Source organism: Telopea speciosissima, chromosome 4 (assembly GCF_018873765.1).
Source record: "Telopea speciosissima isolate NSW1024214 ecotype Mountain lineage chromosome 4, Tspe_v1, whole genome shotgun sequence".
NCBI classification, from domain to species: domain Eukaryota; kingdom Viridiplantae; phylum Streptophyta; class Magnoliopsida; order Proteales; family Proteaceae; genus Telopea; species Telopea speciosissima.
Window position 1 is genome coordinate 19,786,019 of NC_057919.1, and position 20,380 is coordinate 19,806,398.

The window sequence follows — 20,380 nt, forward strand, 5'->3', positions numbered from 1 at the left end:
TGTGGTGGAAGAGTAACCAGATCCCATGTACCATTCTTCTTAAGAGCTTGCATTTCTTCGACCATGGCCTCTTTCCACCTAGCATCTGCAAATGCCTCCTGCCAAGTCTGTGGTATGGAAACAGAAAATAAAGAGGAAACAAAAGCATGAAATGAAGGGGACAAAGATTCATACGAAACAACCTGAGAGATTGGATGTTGCGTGCAAGATCTTTTTCCCTTCCTAAGGGCAATGGGTAAATCAAGTGATGGATCAGAAATAATAGGTGCAGAATGTGAATGTGGAGGATCAGAAATATTACCAGAGGAAGTCTCATTCAGTCCTGGTTCAGAGGACAACTCTTGGTTCAGTAATGTTGCAGTGGTGGGCTGTATTTGCCCCTTTTTCTTTCAATAATACTGCTGCTTAAAGTCTTTCTCTGGCTGAACCCGCTGCTGCTCCCCCTGGACAGCATCATCTTCTAAAGGTACATGATAAACATCAATGGGCTCATGGAGGGAAGGAGGAAAATGGATCGGCAAATCTTCTAGAGGTGATGTAGACTCCCCCTGAAGAGGTGCCGAAGAGGGAAAGAAAGCCACAGCCTCATGAAAAACAACATCCATGGAAACGAAAAAACGGCGAGAGGACGGATGATAACATTTATACCTTTTTTGGGTAGGAGAATAACCAAGAAAAATACAGCGGAGACCGCGAGGGTCAAGCTTACCATGGGCATAGTGGTTACGCACAAAACACACACATCCAAAAACCTTAGGAGGAATGATGTAAGAAGAAGAACCTCTTAAAAGATCTAGAGGAGATTTATAGTCAAGGATCCGAGAGGGCATTCTATTAATAAGATAAGCTGTTGTTAAAACAGCCTCGCCCCAAAAATGAGAGGGAACATGCATTTCAAACATAATGGAGCGAGCAACATCAAGAAGATGCATATTCTTGCGTTCAGCCACTCCATTTTGAGGTGGAGTGTCACGCAACTAGTCTGATGAATAATACCTTGAGTTGCAAGAAATAATTGGAATGCCCCATCGAAATATTCACGACCATTGTCACTCCGAAGAGTTTGAATGGTGGCCTAAAACTGAGTTTTAACCATGCTATAAAAGACCTTAAAGCAAGAGAATGCTTCACTTTTGTGCCGCATTAAATAAACCCAAGTGGTGCGTGTGTGACAATCAATAAATGTGACAAACCACTTAAAACCAGAAATAGAAGAGGTGCGTGAGGGACCCCAAACATCAGAATGAATCATAGAAAAAGGTTTGGAACATCTTTTATTTGAACTAGAATAAATAGAACGAGTTTGTTTTGCAAAAACACAGGCCTCACATAATAAAGTTTGAGGATTACAATGCTGAAATAAACCAGGAAAAATGTTAGCTAATGTTCCTAAAGGTGGATGGCCCAATCGACGATGCCAACGATGTAATTCAGAGAGATGATGGTCAGCGGAAGTAGCAGTAAGAGCCTGTCCAGACTTGGCAGCAGCAGTGCTAGAGATAAGATCATCGTCGAGCAAATAAAGTCCCCCACGCATTCTACCAGCTCCAATCGTTCTCCCTGTCCCCAAGTCCTGAAAGACACAATGAGAAGGATAAAAAACAGCCTTACAATTGAGGTCAGACGTTAAACTACTGATAGAAAGCAAATTGGAAGTTAATTTAGGAACATGCAAGACAGAGGACAAAGATAAAGAAGGAGAACAATGGACAGCCCCCTTCCCGGATACAGAGGAAAGGGAGCCATCTGCGATTTTGATTTTATCTTTGCCTGAAGAAGGAGAATGACAAAAAAATAAATTTGATGTATCAGTCATGTGATCAGTGGCTCCGGAATCGATTATCCAAGGATGAGATAATGTCGATGCACACTGACCGGCAAAAGAAATACCTGGTTGGGAGAAAACAAGGTTGGATTCAGAAGAGGGAACCACATTCGAGGTAGAGGCAGATGTAGATGGAGATGTGAGAGACCCAAGATTGGTCATCATACGACGAAATACAGCAAGTTCCTCTACAGAAAGAGTGGCATTAGGGGCTGGTTCAGTAGCTTCAGAAATGTTGGCCTGTGCACCACCACGATTACCACAACCACGACCACGGCCACCACCACGACCATCAGAAGAATCAGGTGTCCGACCATGCAATTTCCAGCAAAAATCCACAGTATGTCTTTCTTTTCCACAATGGGTACATTTAAGAGGTTCCTTCTCAGATGAGGAACGTATACCAGTAGTAGAAGAACCACCCCTAGAAGTTGTTAAAGCTGATCTCTCTGGCTGGGCAGGTGGTAACATAGTGGAACGACGAGTATCCTCCAGCTGAATCATAGAGTAGGCTTGCTCCAAATTGGGAAAGGGGGAACGATTCAAAACTTGAGACCGAAGCTGATCATACTCCACATTAAGTCTAGTCAAAAAAGTATAAACTCTGAATTTATCCTCCCTTTGCTGAAATTTGGTAATATCGGAGGGGTAATCAAGTTGAAAGTTGTCATAGTAATCAAGCTCTTGCCAGAGACTACGGAGTTCAGTGTAGTATTGGGACAAAGTAAGTTCACCCTGTTTAGTGGCATGAAGTTTTCTTTGAATATCATAAACCTGTGCATCATTCCCTACCTGGGAATATGTATCTTTAGCAGCCTTTCAGATTTTTGCAGCTGTATCAAGCAGTACATAACCATGGGCAATGGATGGAGTCATAGCACTGAGGAGAAAGGACATAACCAGGGAGTTATTGGAACTCCATTTATCTTGTAATGGACCAGCATCACGTGGCTTAACAGTAGTCCCATATATATAGCCCTTATAGCCCCTTGAATCAATGGAGAGAAATACTGATGTAGACTAGAGTAGATAATTTGTACCATCGAGCTTCACTGGGCTGACAGGAAAAGAATGATAATCGTGATGATTCCCTTGTGTTACAGATGGGCCAGTGGATGCCACAGTACAGTCCTCTGAATCTGGCATACTGACCAGAATTAAGAGTCCAAAAAATACAGAGATGATGTTCCAAAAAAACTGCAGATATGAAATCTGCAAAAAAGGTTTCGGTTCTGTTGAAGAAGACCTGATCCCTTGTGGTGTCGATCTGAAATTGCTGAACACTGATGGGGAAAATTAAGATGAAGACCAGAAGAGACCTGGAGTGCCGAGAACAAAAAAACTGTGGAACTGTTGAGTATCGAGTCCAAAAAAAAATCCTGCAGATGTGTAATCTTCAAAAAATTCTGCAGATGTTCAATCTTCAAAAAATTCTGCAGATGTGTATTCTGAAAAAAACTGAGGCTGTAGATCTTCAAACTTCAAAAAAACAGATCTCGATTTGTATGGAGATCATAAAAAGTGGAAAAAGAGGAGGTAAAGGCTAGGGCAGGTTCTAGATCATATTAGATCACCTCCAAGTACCGCCCTCATGGGAGAGAAGAGACCTTAGGAGAAGAAGGTCTCGGTTTAGGGTTTTAAGAGGGCTAGGTTAATTGATCGATCTAGAAGAAGACAGAGATGGGAGAAGGAGGGAGAAGGCAGAGAGCGATTTGAATTTAGGAGGTTATTTCTCAGGTATCGATAGTAGCTCTGATACCATGAAGAAATCATAGAATGGAATGGCTTGTCGATGTGACACAGCCCTCCACGATTTATTTATAATAATTCTGGAGAGAATTCCAGAATATACAAAGTACAATAATACCCCCAATCGAATAGGGTAAAGTAACTAGAATATAAATAGAACACTAACACCCCCATGGGTCAACCATATAACATGGGTCGACCCATGTTACAATAATACTCATATTCCAACAATCCAACATAGAGAATATGCGTTACAAGTTATGATGGTGTGGAATTTAGCAAAAAATTGAGGACTGGTTGTGGTTGATGTAGATCAAGAGAGGTTCCGGCAAAAGTATTTATGCCGGAACAAGCCCAAATCCAAGTCTAATGGGTTAAAAATAAGTAGCCTAATAGGATATATGGATCATGGCCTGGGAATTTTTATGTTTTCTATTATAATTGGCCTATTTGAAAGCCCATATATGAAGGATAAGTGGCCCATACGAATTTAACTAGTTAGTTGTATCTAGTCCTTTAAAGTTGTGAAGTCTTGGGAAATGGGGATTTCAATAGGTTCTTGGGGATCTAAATAGGTTAGTTGTGAAAGACCTTGAAAATGTATGGTTCATTTAATATCTTGAAAAGAGTTCCAATGTAAGTCCTTGGAATTGTACATGCCATTAAGTTTAAGAGGAAGCACCAATGAGGGTCTAAAAACCTCTTTATAAAAGGAGCTGTCTGTAAGCATTTGAAATTAGAATTTGAATGACATTGAGTTTATACAATTCTTCTGTGAGAAACAAAGTTGCAGTGAGATTCTGTTCCTGGTGAGAGGCTGAGGTGGTTGGTGAGATACTATCCTAGGCTTGGGGTGAGACTCTTCAAGTCATATCTTTCTTCTTCTACCTTATTTCCTCTATTCTGTCCATATGATGTCAAGTAAGTTTGAAGTTGTTCAGTTATCTATCATTAATCTAAAAGTTAGTTGAAGATATTCCCTGTTGTGCATCATCTCTTATTCAATTCTGAAGTTTCTCTTAATCTGATCACTTTTGGGTTCTGAGATCCTATTATCTTGGACTGGTTCTGAAACTTATTATAAGGTTAGACCAGTCTCCATTACTGGTATTAGAGGTTGGACTGATCCTGATTGATACTCATTCAGCTAAACAATCCAACCAAAAGATTGAAATACTTGGGATGAATTTATGATAGATTACATTGTCCCATCCAGCAATATATTGATCTGACTGATCCAGAATTGATCTTTTAAACCATGGTATTTGGTTTGCACTTGTTTCCTGCTGGTAGCGACATAATTTGGAACAATTGTATATCCACTGCGCTTTATCTCTTTTAACTGTATCTGACTTCTTATTTAGAAATTGTTATAGTGTTATCTGAAGCATTACATTCTAATCCTTCATCAAAATATACTTAGCTGGTCCTTTTCATATTTTATACCAGAATGACAATCCAAGAAGTTGGTTTATCTAATGCTGTGCTGGATTCACTTGCTGAGTGCCTTTCTAGAAATCCTTGTGATATCAAGGTATGTTTTTTTACAATGGAACATATTATATAAGTTTGCAAAGGTTGTCTGACAAGTCCTGTGGTTGTAAGGAAATCCTCTTTGTTTTTCTTTTTTTAAATAAATTCTGCTTGATTTTTCCTTTACTCTCCTATCTTTCTAATAAGAACTGGTCCAGCTGTTACCCAATCATTTTGTGCTGGCTTTATAGAGGTATGAAACAATATCGAACTTCTTAAACAGGCCAGATACGAAATTCTTTTGAAAGGAGAAAAGGATCTGCAGTGCTCTAAGGAGAGGGATGCTGAAGATGATCCAAAAACAGATGATTCTTTTCTTGATAAGGATCTGGATGCGGCTCTGGATTCTTTTGACAATCTATTTTGTCGACGATGTCTGGTAAAAACTTTTCACGTTGTTCTTATTTTGCATGAATATTTATCACCATGATGTGTACATGTGTTGTGTCAGTAGTACATTTCTGATGCACTCTGTAAATTACCTTTGGCAGGTGTTCGATTGTAGATTACATGGATGTTCTCAGGATCTTGTTTTCCCTGTGAGTTGTTGATATTCGATAATCTATAGTGTATTGTTGCCTATGTTTCCACTAGTTAATATTGTTTGTGTTTTTGTTCACATTTATCAGGCTGAAAAGCAAAGTCCATGGAGTGGTTCAGATGAGGAAAAAGTTCCATGTGGCAATAATTGCTATCAATTAGTATGTATTTAAATATGCTGGTTTTTGCACCCAAACCAATTTATTTTTTTTGGTGGGGGGGGGTGTTCTGATTGGTCTAGTTTACTTAGCATCTACTGCTCCTTAAATGTTTTCTATGAACTAAATTTATGTATTGTTTCAAATTGAATCATGTTTCAGGCCTTGAAACGTCCAAGTATTGCCACAGTTAGCTCTCCTGTCCATGATGCTATTGAAGAAAATCCTATTGATTCTTCTGTTAGTGCTGGGGTTCGTACATCACCAAGAAAGAAATCCACTGGTTCATCAGTTGGTAAGGGGCAGAAGTCTAACCAGAGTGAAAGTGCTTCATCCAATGGAAGAAATATGTCAGAAAGCAGTGATTCAGAGATAAAACCTAGGGAGGACAGCCCTTCTGTCCACCACTCTTCAACACCCCCTAAAACAAAGTTTGTGGGGAAATGTGGAGTCCGTAAGAGAAACAGTAAGCGAGTTTCTGAGCGTGTTCTTCAATGCAAGAGCAAGAGGCAGAAGAAAACGGTTGCTTCTGATTTTGATTCTGTTGTGGATGGATGTCTTCAGCCTAGAGATATGAAACTTAGATTTAATTCACGTAAGGAAAATGAAGATGCTAGTTCTTCGTCACAACAAAAAGTAAACTCTCCAATTACAAGAAAATCTAGAAGGAAGGAATCGCCAGTTCAGGACAGTCAAAATTCGTTGTCAGCTGCAGCCCATGATGGACCATCTGAAGATATTAAGGATGCACCTAGGACTTTTAGTGAGGATATCTCGAGGAAAGAGGAGTTTGTTAAGGAAAACATCTATAAATACGAACTAGCGGGTGATAAATCTTGGAAAGCCACTGAGAAAAGCCTATTTGCTAAAGGTGTAGAGATATTCGGAAGGAATAGGTGAGTGCATTTTATACATGATTAGTTGGTTTAGAAATATGTGATGAGATGCACATTAGTTTTGATCATTTTATATATAGGTTGATGATGCAGGGAGAAATTGGCTCACAAGGTTCTTTTCTAGAACCTGAGCCAAATGCTGGTTCAAAGGCCAGCACCAGCCCAAGCTGCAGGCAGGTCCTTGCTGTCCCAACCTGGCCCTACTGAGTTTATTTTATATAGTTCTTTTTGGGTCCACTTGGGTCCATTATTTTGGAACAATTGCTGGAGAAGACTTTTGGTATTCTTAGTGTCTTTTAGAATTCCAAAATTAGTTAATTTTCCTGGTTTATATTTCCTTTGTATTGGGGGTGGGGTTCAATGTTTTGGGTTTAGTTTTCTATGTCTTGGGGGAGATATCTATGTATGGGGAATTCCAAAAGGGGTTTTGGAATTCTAAGAATCTCTTAATGTTATTGTGATGTACTCAACATTTCCATCTCTATATAATGCAAGTCCTGACTGCTCTCTAAGGCAACCATGAATTGAAAACAATTTGCTCTTTTTGAGAACTTTTGCTTGTGAGACTCAAGTGGGATCAAGGTGGGACTCCTTTGATCATGACCTCAGTGGGACTCCGACGGTTGGGCAACTAGTGGGACTCTAGGTTGCCACCTATATATCTTCATCTTCAACTATCATCATCCTCATCACTTCCATCCTCCATTCCCTATAGCCACCCTCCATCAACCTCTATCATACTTACCCATAACCCACTCAAGATTCTCTTCCAGATTCGATCTTGGCTTGCTTACCCATTCGGGTTTGCATCATTTTGGAATTCCCCATACATAGTTAACAAATCTTACACATAGCTATCTGCCCCAAGACATAGAAAATTAAACCCAAAACATTGAACCCCATCCCCAATACATAGGAAACATAAACCAAGAAAATTAACTCTTGGAATTCTAAAAGACATGAAGGAAATTAAACTCTTGGAATTCTAAAAGACACTAAGAATACCAAAAGTCTTCTCCAGCAATTGTTCCAAAATAATGGATCCAAGTGGATCCAAAAAGAACTATATAAAATAAACTCAGTAGGGCCAGGTTGGGACAGCAAGGACCTGCCTGCAGCTTGGGCTGGTGCTGGCCTTTGGACCAGCATTTGGCCCAGGTTCTAGAAAAGAACCTTTTGAGCCAATTTCTCCCTGCATCAGTTGAAGTTAGTTCGCATAATGTGATTGGCCAAATGATAATCTGTTTAATCATATGGGCTTCTCAAATGTGCTGATGAGAAGAGGTGACTTGTCTAATAAAATATGTTTTATATTGTCGAGATTGGTACTTGGTAGTTACTCTTATCCTATCAATAAGGGTATTTTGGGGTGTATTGTTTTGCTGTTTGAAGTAAGGGTATTGTGGTCTGATTTTGTACTAATGGGGGGTTGTTTTAGACCTTGTACCTATTTTATTTTCTTTTAATATATAAAGTGATATTCCCAGGTTGACACTGAGGGGGTGAATCAGTGTCTTAGAAAATTCTTCCCTCAGTTCTACTCTGCAGATTACCACACTGATATCAGAGACTTCTGACACAGGCACTGATTGGTTGGGGGCAATCCCAAGTTTTTACCAATCCCACGCACACTTCGTAGTCACACCCGCCTCTCAACCACAAAGTGGCCAGGTCTATCAGGTAGTGCACACCCACTCTGCAACATACACTGACTCCACCATGCAAGAATAAAATAGAAGAGGCACACACAACACTAGATGTATGTGGTTCGGCCAACTGCTTACATCCACCAAGCAATGCCCTGCTTCAGATATTGCTCAATACACTTCACTATTTTGATTGCTACAATAGCCTAGGAGCACCTACCTCTGCTTCTGTGTATGCTACAACACAGACTAGGGCTACAACCCCAAATCCTGTCAAGCCTCAACTTAACAGGAGTACAATTGTCAAATACAAATTTTGAATGCTAATCCCTGACTTATATCAATGAACTAGGGTTCCTTAACATGAATTTCAACCTAGAAAATACTAAATGGGGGTTTGTTCAAGTGGATTACCTCGTCCTCTGTAATCCCATAATAGACCACTCACTTAAAGTGTAGAAATCAACTTGCTTGTGCTCCAATCTTCTAGTGGGTCATCCTCATCATCAATGTGAAGTTTTTGGCATTTAAGATGGTCTTCTACTTACCTTTGCTCTCTCTTTACAATAAGCATCCACGTTCTCGGTTCACTTTTTGAGCACCCAAAAAAAATTGGGGGCAAAAAAGCCCTTAAAATGAGCTCACAATGCTCAAAACAGTCTCAGCCCTTGGATCAGAATAGGTGGCATCCCTGGATGAGCCCAAATGGTATCTTCTGGATAAGTCGCACGTGTATGGTCTGTGGCAAGCTTGCTGACCGTTGGATCGAGCTCAAAAGGAAGGGTGGCATGTGGATCGCCGGATCGCGTAGATCCCATCAGCGAAAGTGCAGGGTTTGAGATTGCACGAAATGGAATCTTCCAAGAGGAGCACCTGGGAGCGCGACACATTGGATAGGTGCGTGACTACGGTGTGTCGCGGGTTATCGAAAAGCTTGCACGGAACCACTCAGAAGACGAGTGATGGGATCCATTGCATCAACGACCGTGTTGTCGAGTGCGCACGCATCACGGCCTTCCTATCAGGATCTGAGCGCTCGAAGCCGTCAGATCGGCATCTTCTCCGTCTAACCGATGCTCGTTGCAGTTTGGTGTGTAATGGTCACCATATGTGACCTCAGGCTTTTAGTTCCTAAGACTCTAAGAGCACTTAACTTCGTTGCTCTTTGCAGCAATTCATCAAACAATACATGGGCACTTGGCACTTAGAAAATTTTGGAGCCTTATCTTGTGCGGGGCTTTCGCGGCATGTCTTGTGTCCCCCGGCTGTGTGGCTCGAACGGCATGTGCTGTGGCCTGCAACTGCATGGGCCCTTCTATGAGCCCATGGCCCGCGGCCTGGGCTGTTCAGCCTGTGCCACATGCTGCGACATCTCCAAAGACCAAGACCTCCTTTATTGGCTTCTTTTCTGCGTGACCATACGGAAATCACCATAACTACCTCATATGGAATCGGATTGATGGGATTCCAGTTGCGTTGGAAAGATGACTTGATGCACTGCAACTCTCCAGTTCATACCTCCTTCCAATTCTGCGACTTAGCCTGCCCAAATTGGCTGCAAAGTTTCCACATCAGCATGAACCTACAAACACAGCATTCAAAGTATATGTATACTGCACCCAATGCTGCCACTTGTTGCCGAACACTGCTATTCACTACCAAATGCTGCCATACTCTGCCAAATAAGCCCGGAAGCCTCAGTAACAGTCAAACTGACACATGTCCAGATCTCACTGCCACTGCAACCCTGCACTGCCACATCACCAGAACACTCTGTACAGTTGCTAACAATGACAATTCATACACTAGATGCCCAACATAAAGGTCACTGCTCACGCTCTTAGGTCATTCTAACCTACCGTGAGTTCTTTTCTTTCCCTCTTCATCAACTTCTTCTTCCTCTTCTTGCTTCTTCTCTCCTTCTATTTGTTTTCCTATTGATTGCTTGCTGATCTGATGTCACTACATGGTATTACAGCATTAAACAATCAATTGCTTCGATCTGTACTTTTATTTTGAGGGTCTTCTTAAGGCCTTCTTCCTTATGGTTTACGACAACCTATGCTGTTCTTGCTTTGTCCGAAACCCTAGTTTTTAACACGTGACAACTGGGGCTTCCTATGCTGTTGAACACTTCTACCAGAATGTCTCATCTACACACTTGAAGTTTCCTTATTTGCTGCTGATCTCTACAACTGGCGGTACTCTGTTTTTTGGCCTTTTGGCTTGACTTTTGGATTGAAGGTATCTTCCCATTTAACCATTAAGTGGTTGAGGTTTTTTGGGGTTCATTCATATGGCCAAAGGTCTCTTATTGCTCCAAGTTTGATGCTGATCAGATGACTAGATGAGTAGATTGTTGAATCTTGAAGAGTTATAAATTCTTCAAATGTGAAGTTTCTATTTTGGTGCATCTGTCTAGTCTCCACATCCAGCTGTTGGATTGCCCTCATATTTTTTGATTATTTCCTTCTATTTTTACCCCCTACTCAACCTGGTCCTTGGCCTTATTTGAGGCCCTGATTTGCTGCTACAAGTTTTCTCCTGACTGGTTGTTGGTTACGTCTTGTGGTATTGGCCCTTGGTGCTTGGTGGCTGTCTTATTTTCTCCTTCTGCAGATTATTTGTTTATGATCTTGAGGTGATATGTTGATTGTGGCTCCTTGATTGGTTGTTGGTTATTGTCTATATTCATTTGTGCACTTTTTTGAGATCCTATTGGTATATTGGTTGGTTCCACTCATATTATTGCTGCTAAATTTTTTTTTTGTTTTTGTTTCCATGCGGGATTCTAAACCTCTCATGGACAGTGTTAATGTCCAGATTACTATTATTAAGCTCAATGGAGCTTCTAATTACGTACTTTGGGCTCAAGCTATTAAGGTGTATATCAATGCAAAAGGGAAATTGGAGTATTTGACTTCCTCTCCTTGCCACCATTGATAGAGTTCAAAGTAATGAAGAAAAAATAACAAAAGAAATGAGGAAGAGAAATACTTAGGAGAGAATCGATTTCTCTCTATATTTACTAACTTGAAATAACATTTAAGACTACATCAATACCCCCACACTAACATAAGAATGCCTAGAGAGGTAAAAACAAGGTTATTTAACAAAGTTCCCGTAATACCCTTACTACATAAACTCTAACACTCCCCCTCAAGCTGGAGAATAAGTGTCATACATGCCCACTTCCTCAAATGGGTACTGAACTAGAGAGAGTTAATCTTTATGGTGAAGATCAATTAAATGGTCTCTTGTCTTCACAAAAGGAGTGCAGATGTAGCAGAGTCAATTTTTTCTTTAATGGAATGTTGATCAACTTCAATGTGCTTTGTACGGTCGTGTTGCCCAGGATTGTGAGCTATACTTATATTAACATTGTAACCACATGGAGTCCTCAGTATCAAACCCCAATTCTTGAACTAACCTTTTCAACCAAAGAATCTCGCAGACTCCACCATGGCTCTAAATTTTGCCTCTGCACTTGATCTAGCCACTATATTTTACTTCTAATCCATGTGGCATACACATGATATTTGCGTTAAATTACACATTAGCTCACTATTACAGAAGATTTTGTTGTTTTTTATGACATGTGATTAAACTAGACTTCCTTTGTGATTTTCTTTTCTTGGGTTCTGTTACACAATATTTTTCTGTAAATTCTTTCCTGTATTTTATTAAAAATCAAATTCACATATTATTCTTCTCTGCCTGTGTTAGAACAGATCTGGTAAATTCCTACTCAGCTTTTGGGTACTGTTCATGTTCCATCTTCAAACCTATGGCAGTGCTGGGTATGCTGAATACCAACTTTGTCAAGGCTATGAACTTTGTGGTCTACATCTCTACTCCATTATCCTTCCACTAAACATTTTGCTGCGAAACATCTCCATGTTGTTCTAACTTCTAAATATGCTACTAAGAACATGTTATTGTTTTGTCAAGTTTGTGAGTCAAATTATCTGTTGGATTGCATTTTTCTTTTTCAGGCCAGACAGGTTTTCTGTTAATAATTCTAAGAATTATGTTGAACTGGAGCATCCTTGTAACTTGTATTATGATGGATCTACAGCCTGTGAAATGCGAGTTTGTTGCAAGTGCTCTTTTTTATTAATTGTGTTTCTGCACAATGTTCAACCTGCTCTAGCTCAAAATAAACGCAAATTTGTTGACTAGTGCTCTTTTCTTCTTTTGTTTTCTGCATACTTTTTGAACCTTTAAATTTCTCTAGCTCTGCGAATTGTTAATGTACTAAGGCTTTCTAATCATGTACATTTTACATCTTTGTATCTCTCATAACTTAGAATAGTTGTATTGTCAGGTTCTGTATACACTTGTATCCAGGAGAGAGTGCATGCATTCATTGTTTTAGTGGTGCATTTAACAATGGATCTATTATTTTTCTGGACAGCTGCTTAATTGCTAGGAACCTATTTCATGGAATGAAGACATGTGCTGAGGTTTTTCAGTACATGAGTTTCACCGAAAATAAATCATCCTATGGATCAGCTGATGCTTCAAATTCTCTAGTTGAAGGCCATTCTAAGGTTGACTATATTGGTTCTATGGTTCTTTATTTGTATGCCTATGTACATGTGGCATTGGATATCTCTTTATCTAACAAGGGAATGCTTGTCTGAAATGCTTTTCAGGATGCTGAACCACGAAAAAGATCAAGGTTCTTGCGCAGGAGGGGAAGGGTTCGCCGTTTAAAGTATACATGGAAATCTGCTGGTTACCATTCAATTAGGAAAAGGATTAGTGAGAGGAAGGATCAACCATGCCGGCAGTTTAACCCCTGTAGCTGCCAATCAGCTTGTGGAAAGCAGTGCACTTGCCTTCTAAATGGAACCTGCTGCGAAAAGTATTGTGGGTATGACTTCATTGTCCATTCTGAATTATGTGCTCAAGGAAACTGGAATCTATGTTATTTTTGTTTTTCTTTTGCCCCTGGTTTCTCTCCAGCAATTGGTGTGGATGCTTATGATTTATAGGATAGGATGCTAGTTAAATTTTTAAGAATGGGTCATAAGATTCAAAATGCAATTCTAATTTTAAATTAATAACTGCAATACGATCTTTTGCAATGTTTGACCAGTGAAATATTATTTGACTCATCTCACTGGAGTGAGTTGTGGTACATGTCGACGTGTGAAAATGGTTTACAGTTGTTATATTTTTTGACTGCTTTGAGCAGTTTTATTTTGTAAAGTTCTCTTTTAATCTCAAATATTAGCTTAATGGACTGAACAAATTAACCATTACTGATTTTTCATTTCTAGGTGTCCTAAGAGTTGCAAGAATCGTTTTAGAGGCTGTCATTGTGCCAAAAGTCAATGTCGGAGTCGTCAGTGCCCATGCTTTGCTGCAGATAGGGAATGCGATCCAGACGTTTGCAGAAATTGCTGGGTTGGGTGAGTTTTAACTTGCTGATTCCCCCCCCCCCCCCCGAGATCCTAAAGTAATTGTAATTATCATGATTATTGCAGCTTTCAAGTTTATGACACCATTTGTGTGATTTTTGGGCTATCCTCTTTCCTCCTACTTTCATTTTCCATTTCTTCATTTTTATTTTTCATTCCTCTTACTTTCCTTTCCCTTTGTGTAGATCTCAGTTTTCCCTGCTTCGTTTTGAAAGGATCCATGTAGCCGACCCCATTTAGTTGGGATAAGGCTGAGTTGTTGTTGTTTTGTGATTTTCGGACCTCCCATAGGAGTCCTAGAATTTTTGTCATCGATGATACTTTGTCTTTTTATCAATTAACATATGATAGTTGACTAAAATCTGGTAGTTCAATGCATGATAAAGTAGTAATTTGTCAGAAACTCGACAAATTCCAATGAGTGAGAGACTATTAAATGGAAGCATGAGTCTGTGTACTGGTCGAAGGTAATATAAATGGATGAAGAAATAGTAGAACTTTGTAATTATGTGTACCACATAGTTAAATTCCAATAGAGCTTTGTTGCTCAAACACTACACTATTGTTGATGGGGTCAAGAAGTTTGTTATCTCTCTCATTTTCTACAAGTTCATTTAGCTATATATTTAAACATCTTTAAGTTTTTTTTTTATTCTAGTTGGTCCCGTTACCAGTAGGTCCTTAATTTGTCTTGCATCATATGGTCTCCTACTCCAGGAACCCAATTCTGTCAACGTATAGCTTCTAAGAAATTGGTGGCCACAAATATGTAATTTGTCTTGCATCATACAGTCTCCCACAACCTGATTCTGTCAACGTAGAGCTTCTAAAAAATTAGTGGCCACAAACTATGTGAATGTCTAGACTATAGAGCTTGGCATGTGTATGTGCATTTCCCTACATGCTTAGAAGGGTTTCCATGTTATTGGCTTCATTTTTAAGGGGCGTAAAGGATTTGAGTTGAACTGACTCAGTTTTGATGGCCTTGATGAGATCGATCTTATTTTGATCCAAGGCTATGGATTAGCAAGAATTCCTTGACCGATTGCCTTTGTGAAATGGGGAATGATATATGTGCTTAAAATTAAAAAGTTAGAGTTTGGTCAATGAGTCAACAGTTTCCTCTATTGGCCATCCTTTGTTCTCTTACAAAATGTTCAGGCCAGCTGTGATGTGATCTGTAACTGCTTATTTTTATGTTGGCACAACAATGGAGAAATTGCTTTCCCACATAAACATAAATTACCACTGTTCTCAGCTGAATTTGATCCCTAATTTAGTGAAAAATCTACCCTTCCTTGAGCTGAACCCATTCAAACCACAACATTGTAACTGTTGGGGATATTTGAAGCTTACCTCTAATAGAAGGCAAGTAGAGCAGTTGATGGGCTACCCTCTTAAGTCTTAAGAGAGCTCCATCAGGGTCCTTACACAAAACTTTGATAGGATAAAAAATATTTCAGGTTTCACTTGCCTCAAACATAGCCTTCAAAATATGTCACATATTTAATAGCCTTGTAAATTTTTTATAAAAATTCTTTCCTGTTGGGTCACTTATTTGTGCCACATGGAAGGATGATTTAGTGATTCTGACCATTGAATATTAAGGAATGGTCTGGATTAGCCACATGTCAAATTTTTGAACCAAGTTCAATTATTTTCCCTCCCATGTAATGACATATATCCATGTATGTCTATGCATCTCCTTATTAGTTTTACACCCTCTTGGTAGTCAAGAATTTTTCAATGCTTCATTTTCCATGTGTCGAACTTCGTTTGGGCTAAAAGTTGACATTTGAGTGGGGGACTGTAGGGTCTACCTGTCCAATTAATTGTTTTTTCTTTTTGGGAAGGAGTGTTTGTGTGAATTTGATACCCCAATGTTGGACTCTGGTTCCTGCATCTGCTTCCATGTATTATAGTTTTGCATGGATTGATTTGTTGCAACATAAATTTTGTACCTTGATTTGTACATCTAGGTTGGGAGTTCCCTCCTTCGCCCTATCAAAGGAAGAAAAATGTGACACAAGCATACCTACATACATCTGTAAATTGCCTGTCTCCAGTATGTGTTAAAATATACGGTAAATTACACGTCACCCCCTGGTTTTCAAACGAAACTCAAATCACCCCCTGGTTTTTGAAAATGCTCATTTGTCCCCCTCTACAGTAACAGTGTTAGTCTGCTGTTAGTTATTGGTGTCAAAGGACTATTTTACCCTTGTACTAAAACATTAGAATTAAATTTACAATACTACCCTTAAAAATCTATGTTTGGATGTCAAGGGTAATTTAGGGATTTAAATTTATTTAACTGGCTGACATCATCACTTAACAGCATAAAACTAACGGTAGGGACTAATTTGTCATATTGGGGTCTAATCAGGGGGTGATTAGAGTATTTTCAAAAACCAGGGGGTGATTTGAGTTTCGTTTGAAAACCAAGGGGTGACGTGTAATTTACCCTAAAATATGTACATGATGGTGTCCCAACCAATGCTGTTGGTGCAGAACTGCAGGATTTTTTATTTTTCGTGCCACATGCTAGAACTTCATATGAAGTGGGTCGGGGCCTATATCTGCCAGGTGGCAAATCAGGGGGACAGAAATTTTATGCGGATATAGGCCACAGGGTCCCTTACTCGCTTTGTCAAGTTTCAGCTCTATTGGAGTTAGCCATGTGGCGAAAAAAGCGTGAAAAAATGGAGGATTATCAAGAAAGTGCATGGGACTATGAGAGGGTGCATGAACATACATGGGAAGGTAAATAAATGAATTTGATGCTGCAATTTTACATGTGGCCAATGTAGACAATTTCATAAATATCTAACAGTCAGGATTGCCACATCACTCTTCCAAGTGGCACAACAGACGTGTCCACTTGCCAATTTTGTCCGCGGGTTGCCGACCAAAAAAATTTTCACCTTAAGAAAATGTTGAGTGATTAGATTTGCAGAAGATTTTTAGACTATCTATTGCTTGTCACTTGTGTTCTTAGCATTTTCCATAGTTAAAAGGTTCCACAGCTAGTGCATTTTTGTTTGGAATAACTTTCGCTGGAATTTTTCTTGTTGCTAATTTCTCCATGAGGCCTAATTTTCTTTTGCTTGTGCTGTTTGAACTGTCTTTGTAGTTGCGGTGATGGTACTCTTGGAATCCCTTCCCAAAGAGGTGACAATTATGAATGCAGGAATATGAAGCTCCTTCTGAAACAACAACAAAGGGTAATAATGATTCACCTTATTGTACATTTGCACAGTATTTCAATAATTTATGTTATGCTGGAATTTTTTAAATAATATTTATCATGGTTGCAATAGTACATATCAGCAGAAGTCATTTGCCGAGATTGGAAATAAGCATTTCGAAGAACAAATGCAAAGAAGATTTCAAAGAAAGTTCTTTTTTGTTAGTGCCAATATATGACATATATTGCCAAATGGGATAACTTTTCTATTGGTTTGATCAAATAAAAGTGAAGTACCTATTCATCCAACAAAAAAAAGTTAAGTACCTTTTCATGAGATATCCATATGCCTCTTCGTACTTATTTTCTAGAAGTTGACTGAGTTTCATTAAGTGGTGACACACATGAGCGGACAAAATGTTTGGGACATAGTATAATATATTACTGCCCAAGTATAAAAGGGTTATGTAAATATAAAAATGTGGTCTCTGCTGGAGGACCACAATGCAGTGTTGTTGACGGCATGTAGTGGTATGCTGGCCAAATTGGATCACTTCAGTATTGGCCTAGTGGAGTACAACTGTTGACATTTGATTTCTGATTAACTGTTGGATCAGCTGATTTTGGCTCAAACTTCTCTCTTCAGTCAAAATTTGCTGACTTAAATAGCATTAGTTTCTCACCATATTTACATAAGAACCTATATTTGAGACATAGGTGAAATCACACTTATTTTTCCATATCATGTAACTTTTAGAAATTCTTAAAGGTATTAGGATACCACTTAAAAGAGAAATTCATCCAAAATTTTAGATAAATTTATCAAAATTCCATTACATGGTTCTGTTACTAGGGAGAAGGGGAAAGTGTAAAAGGTATTTTTTTTTAAATGCTAGTGTCTTCCCATAGGCAAAAGTTTCCTGGTTGGGACACCCACCTGGATGGTGCATCTAGTTGTGTGCCACGTGGAAGGATGACGCAGGAATTCTGACCATTGAATGTCTAGGAAAATGGTCTGGACTACCTATCAAATCTCAATCTCAAACTCAAATTCCATCATATAACCTCCCATGTCTGTCCATGAACCCTGTCCATAGTCCTGAATTTTTCAATGCTTTATTTTTGCAATTGGCAAACTCTGTTTTGGCCGAAACTTGGCATGTGAGCAGGGGTCTTCCTGTTCACCAAGCCTTGTCCAACCTGTCATGTGGTGCAACTAGCTGCCACCCACCTAACGTTACCTGGGTGACACAACCAGAGAACGCATTCCATCTTTATATTATGGGCAGAACTGTTGACTGAAACTCCTAATTCTAGTCTTATTTCATACTATTTCCCTGTTGACTGAAACTCCTAATACTAGTCTTATTTCATACTTTCATTTTAATTTGTTCATGTTATCTGCAAAGAAATGAGTGCCAAAAAAAAAAATTTTGCAGATGGACTACATTTAGATTTAGAATCATCAGATCTATGTGGGGTCCACAGCTTCCTTCTGATATTTTTTTAATTAGGATTCATGCTTGCTTCTTGTTTCACATCCATCAACAGGTATTGCTTGGAAGGTCTGATGTATCTGGATGGGGAGCGTTCCTGAAGGTATTTTTCTCTTGTTCTACTTGCCCTTAGTTTTAGTTTCTTCTGTTGCTGAACAAGTCTATAATTGCTCTCCAGAATAGTGTTGGCAAACATGAATACCTCGGGGAGTACACTGGAGAATTGATATCACACCGCGAAGCTGATAAGCGTGGAAAGATTTATGACCGTGAAAATTCATCGTTTCTTTTCAATCTGAATGATCAGGCATGACTCTTTTACATCTTTTGCTTCAAAGTTCTTTTTTGGTTATAATTTTTTTTGAGTCCCTAATAAAAGTTTATCCGCTTTTACAGTTTGTTCTTGATGCTTATCGGAAGGGAGACAAATTGAAATTTGCCAACCATTCTCCTGATCCAAATTGCTATGCCAAGGTCTCTGTGTGTGTGTTTCTTGGTTTCATCTTTACTATTCCAGATCCGAATATGAATGCGACATGCCTGTAAATAAATGACTAGAAATACTAGTGCAGTGGCCTTTTGTCCATCATTCTCACTCACATAAATAATGATGCTGTGGCAGGTCATCATGGTAGCTGGGGATCACAGGGTGGGTATATTTGCTAAGGAACGGATAAATGCTGGAGAGGAACTCTTTTATGATTATCGCTATGAGCCAGACCGAGCTCCTGCCTGGGCAAGGAAGCCTGAAGCTACGGGGTCAAAAAGGGAGGAATCAGTTCCTTCGGGTGGTCGTGCAAAAAAGCTTGCATGATTCACAGTTATTCCTCAAAACCAAATAAATTTTTACATTCATTTATCTCATTTTTATCTTATTCATTTAACATTTGCATATGAAGCATCATCTCCATTGATGTTGATGAAAAGTTCTGCAATTTCATATTTATAAGGAACTCATTTTTTTAAAGGTTACATTGATTCCCTTCCAACTTGAAGTAAATTAACCCGTGTTCTTTCAAAGCAGGAAATTTCAGGTTCCTACCTAATATGACAATAGGGCCCATTGGTGACAATGTTGTATTTGTATGTGTTAGAGCTGTGGTCTTGTGGAAGGATTTGGCAAATCCAATCTGGTTATTTACAGTTGGAAACTGATAAGCATGTCAAGCCTGCGGTTGGGAATGATGGTTTGCTTCTTGCTTAACTGTGGTCATCTCCACGTCTCCACCTGATGGAAAGAGTACATTGGATTGGCCAAAGGGAAGTAATCTGTACTTCCCTTGCTGCATCAAGTATGGAAATTACAATTGCTGAGTTGACCTGTCAATTGCCCAGTAGTCCATCTAATTGGAAATTCAATCTCCCATTTGACTATGGGAATGTGGTTGAAAAGAGTTCCATTGCAGGAAACACTGGGAACCTTTGGCTTGTTCATCAGAAACTGCTAAGAGTCATGTTTATTCAAGGAAGTTGAACCTTTTTGTTAGATTGATCATTTTGTTGTGGAAGAAACAGATAAGAGCCTCAAAACATATTAGATGGGGCTCCTGGTGTGGGATGGAATCTCCCATACCAAGCCAGTGGGAGCACAGGAGAGATGCAACCTGGAGACAGAGTTAGAGGGGGGCATAATACTGGCAGCATGGTGATCATTTTCCATGAAAGATAATAAGGTTTTGCTTCTCCCTTTTGAGGGTGGGGTTCAAACTGAACGTCAGTTGAAATTTTGTTTCCTTGACGCATATCAAGTGCTTGATTGGGTCTAAATGGTTGATTTCAGATTCATATCAATGTGTTATTTTATTGCTTTGTGAAGGTCCTTTTCTGCTTAGAATTATTTTGCATTACAGGAAGGTTGAAGGAGTAATGAAAGCCTTATATATGGTGGGATATATGACTGAGACAAACTCTTAAATTGCTA

The 20,380-nt window shown here is 39.3% G+C and overlaps 1 protein-coding gene across 1 annotated transcript in view; it reads left to right on the forward strand.

Moving 5' to 3' along the window:
* LOC122660244 (histone-lysine N-methyltransferase CLF-like) overlaps positions 1–19,505 on the forward strand; it is a 62,312-nt gene extending 42,807 nt beyond the window's left edge. Inside the window, exons 5-17 of the mRNA XM_043855464.1 lie at positions 5,024–5,108; positions 5,331–5,486; positions 5,599–5,646; positions 5,737–5,808; positions 5,968–6,701; positions 12,765–12,900; positions 13,006–13,226; positions 13,636–13,767; positions 16,910–17,000; positions 18,515–18,562; positions 18,638–18,766; positions 18,856–18,933; positions 19,082–19,505. Of these exons, the coding sequence (XP_043711399.1) occupies positions 5,024–5,108; positions 5,331–5,486; positions 5,599–5,646; positions 5,737–5,808; positions 5,968–6,701; positions 12,765–12,900; positions 13,006–13,226; positions 13,636–13,767; positions 16,910–17,000; positions 18,515–18,562; positions 18,638–18,766; positions 18,856–18,933; positions 19,082–19,273 (2,122 nt within the window). The 3' untranslated portion in view covers positions 19,274–19,505. The remainder of the gene's footprint in view (positions 1–5,023; positions 5,109–5,330; positions 5,487–5,598; positions 5,647–5,736; positions 5,809–5,967; positions 6,702–12,764; positions 12,901–13,005; positions 13,227–13,635; positions 13,768–16,909; positions 17,001–18,514; positions 18,563–18,637; positions 18,767–18,855; positions 18,934–19,081) is intronic.
* The last annotated feature ends 875 nt before the right edge of the window (positions 19,506–20,380 follow it).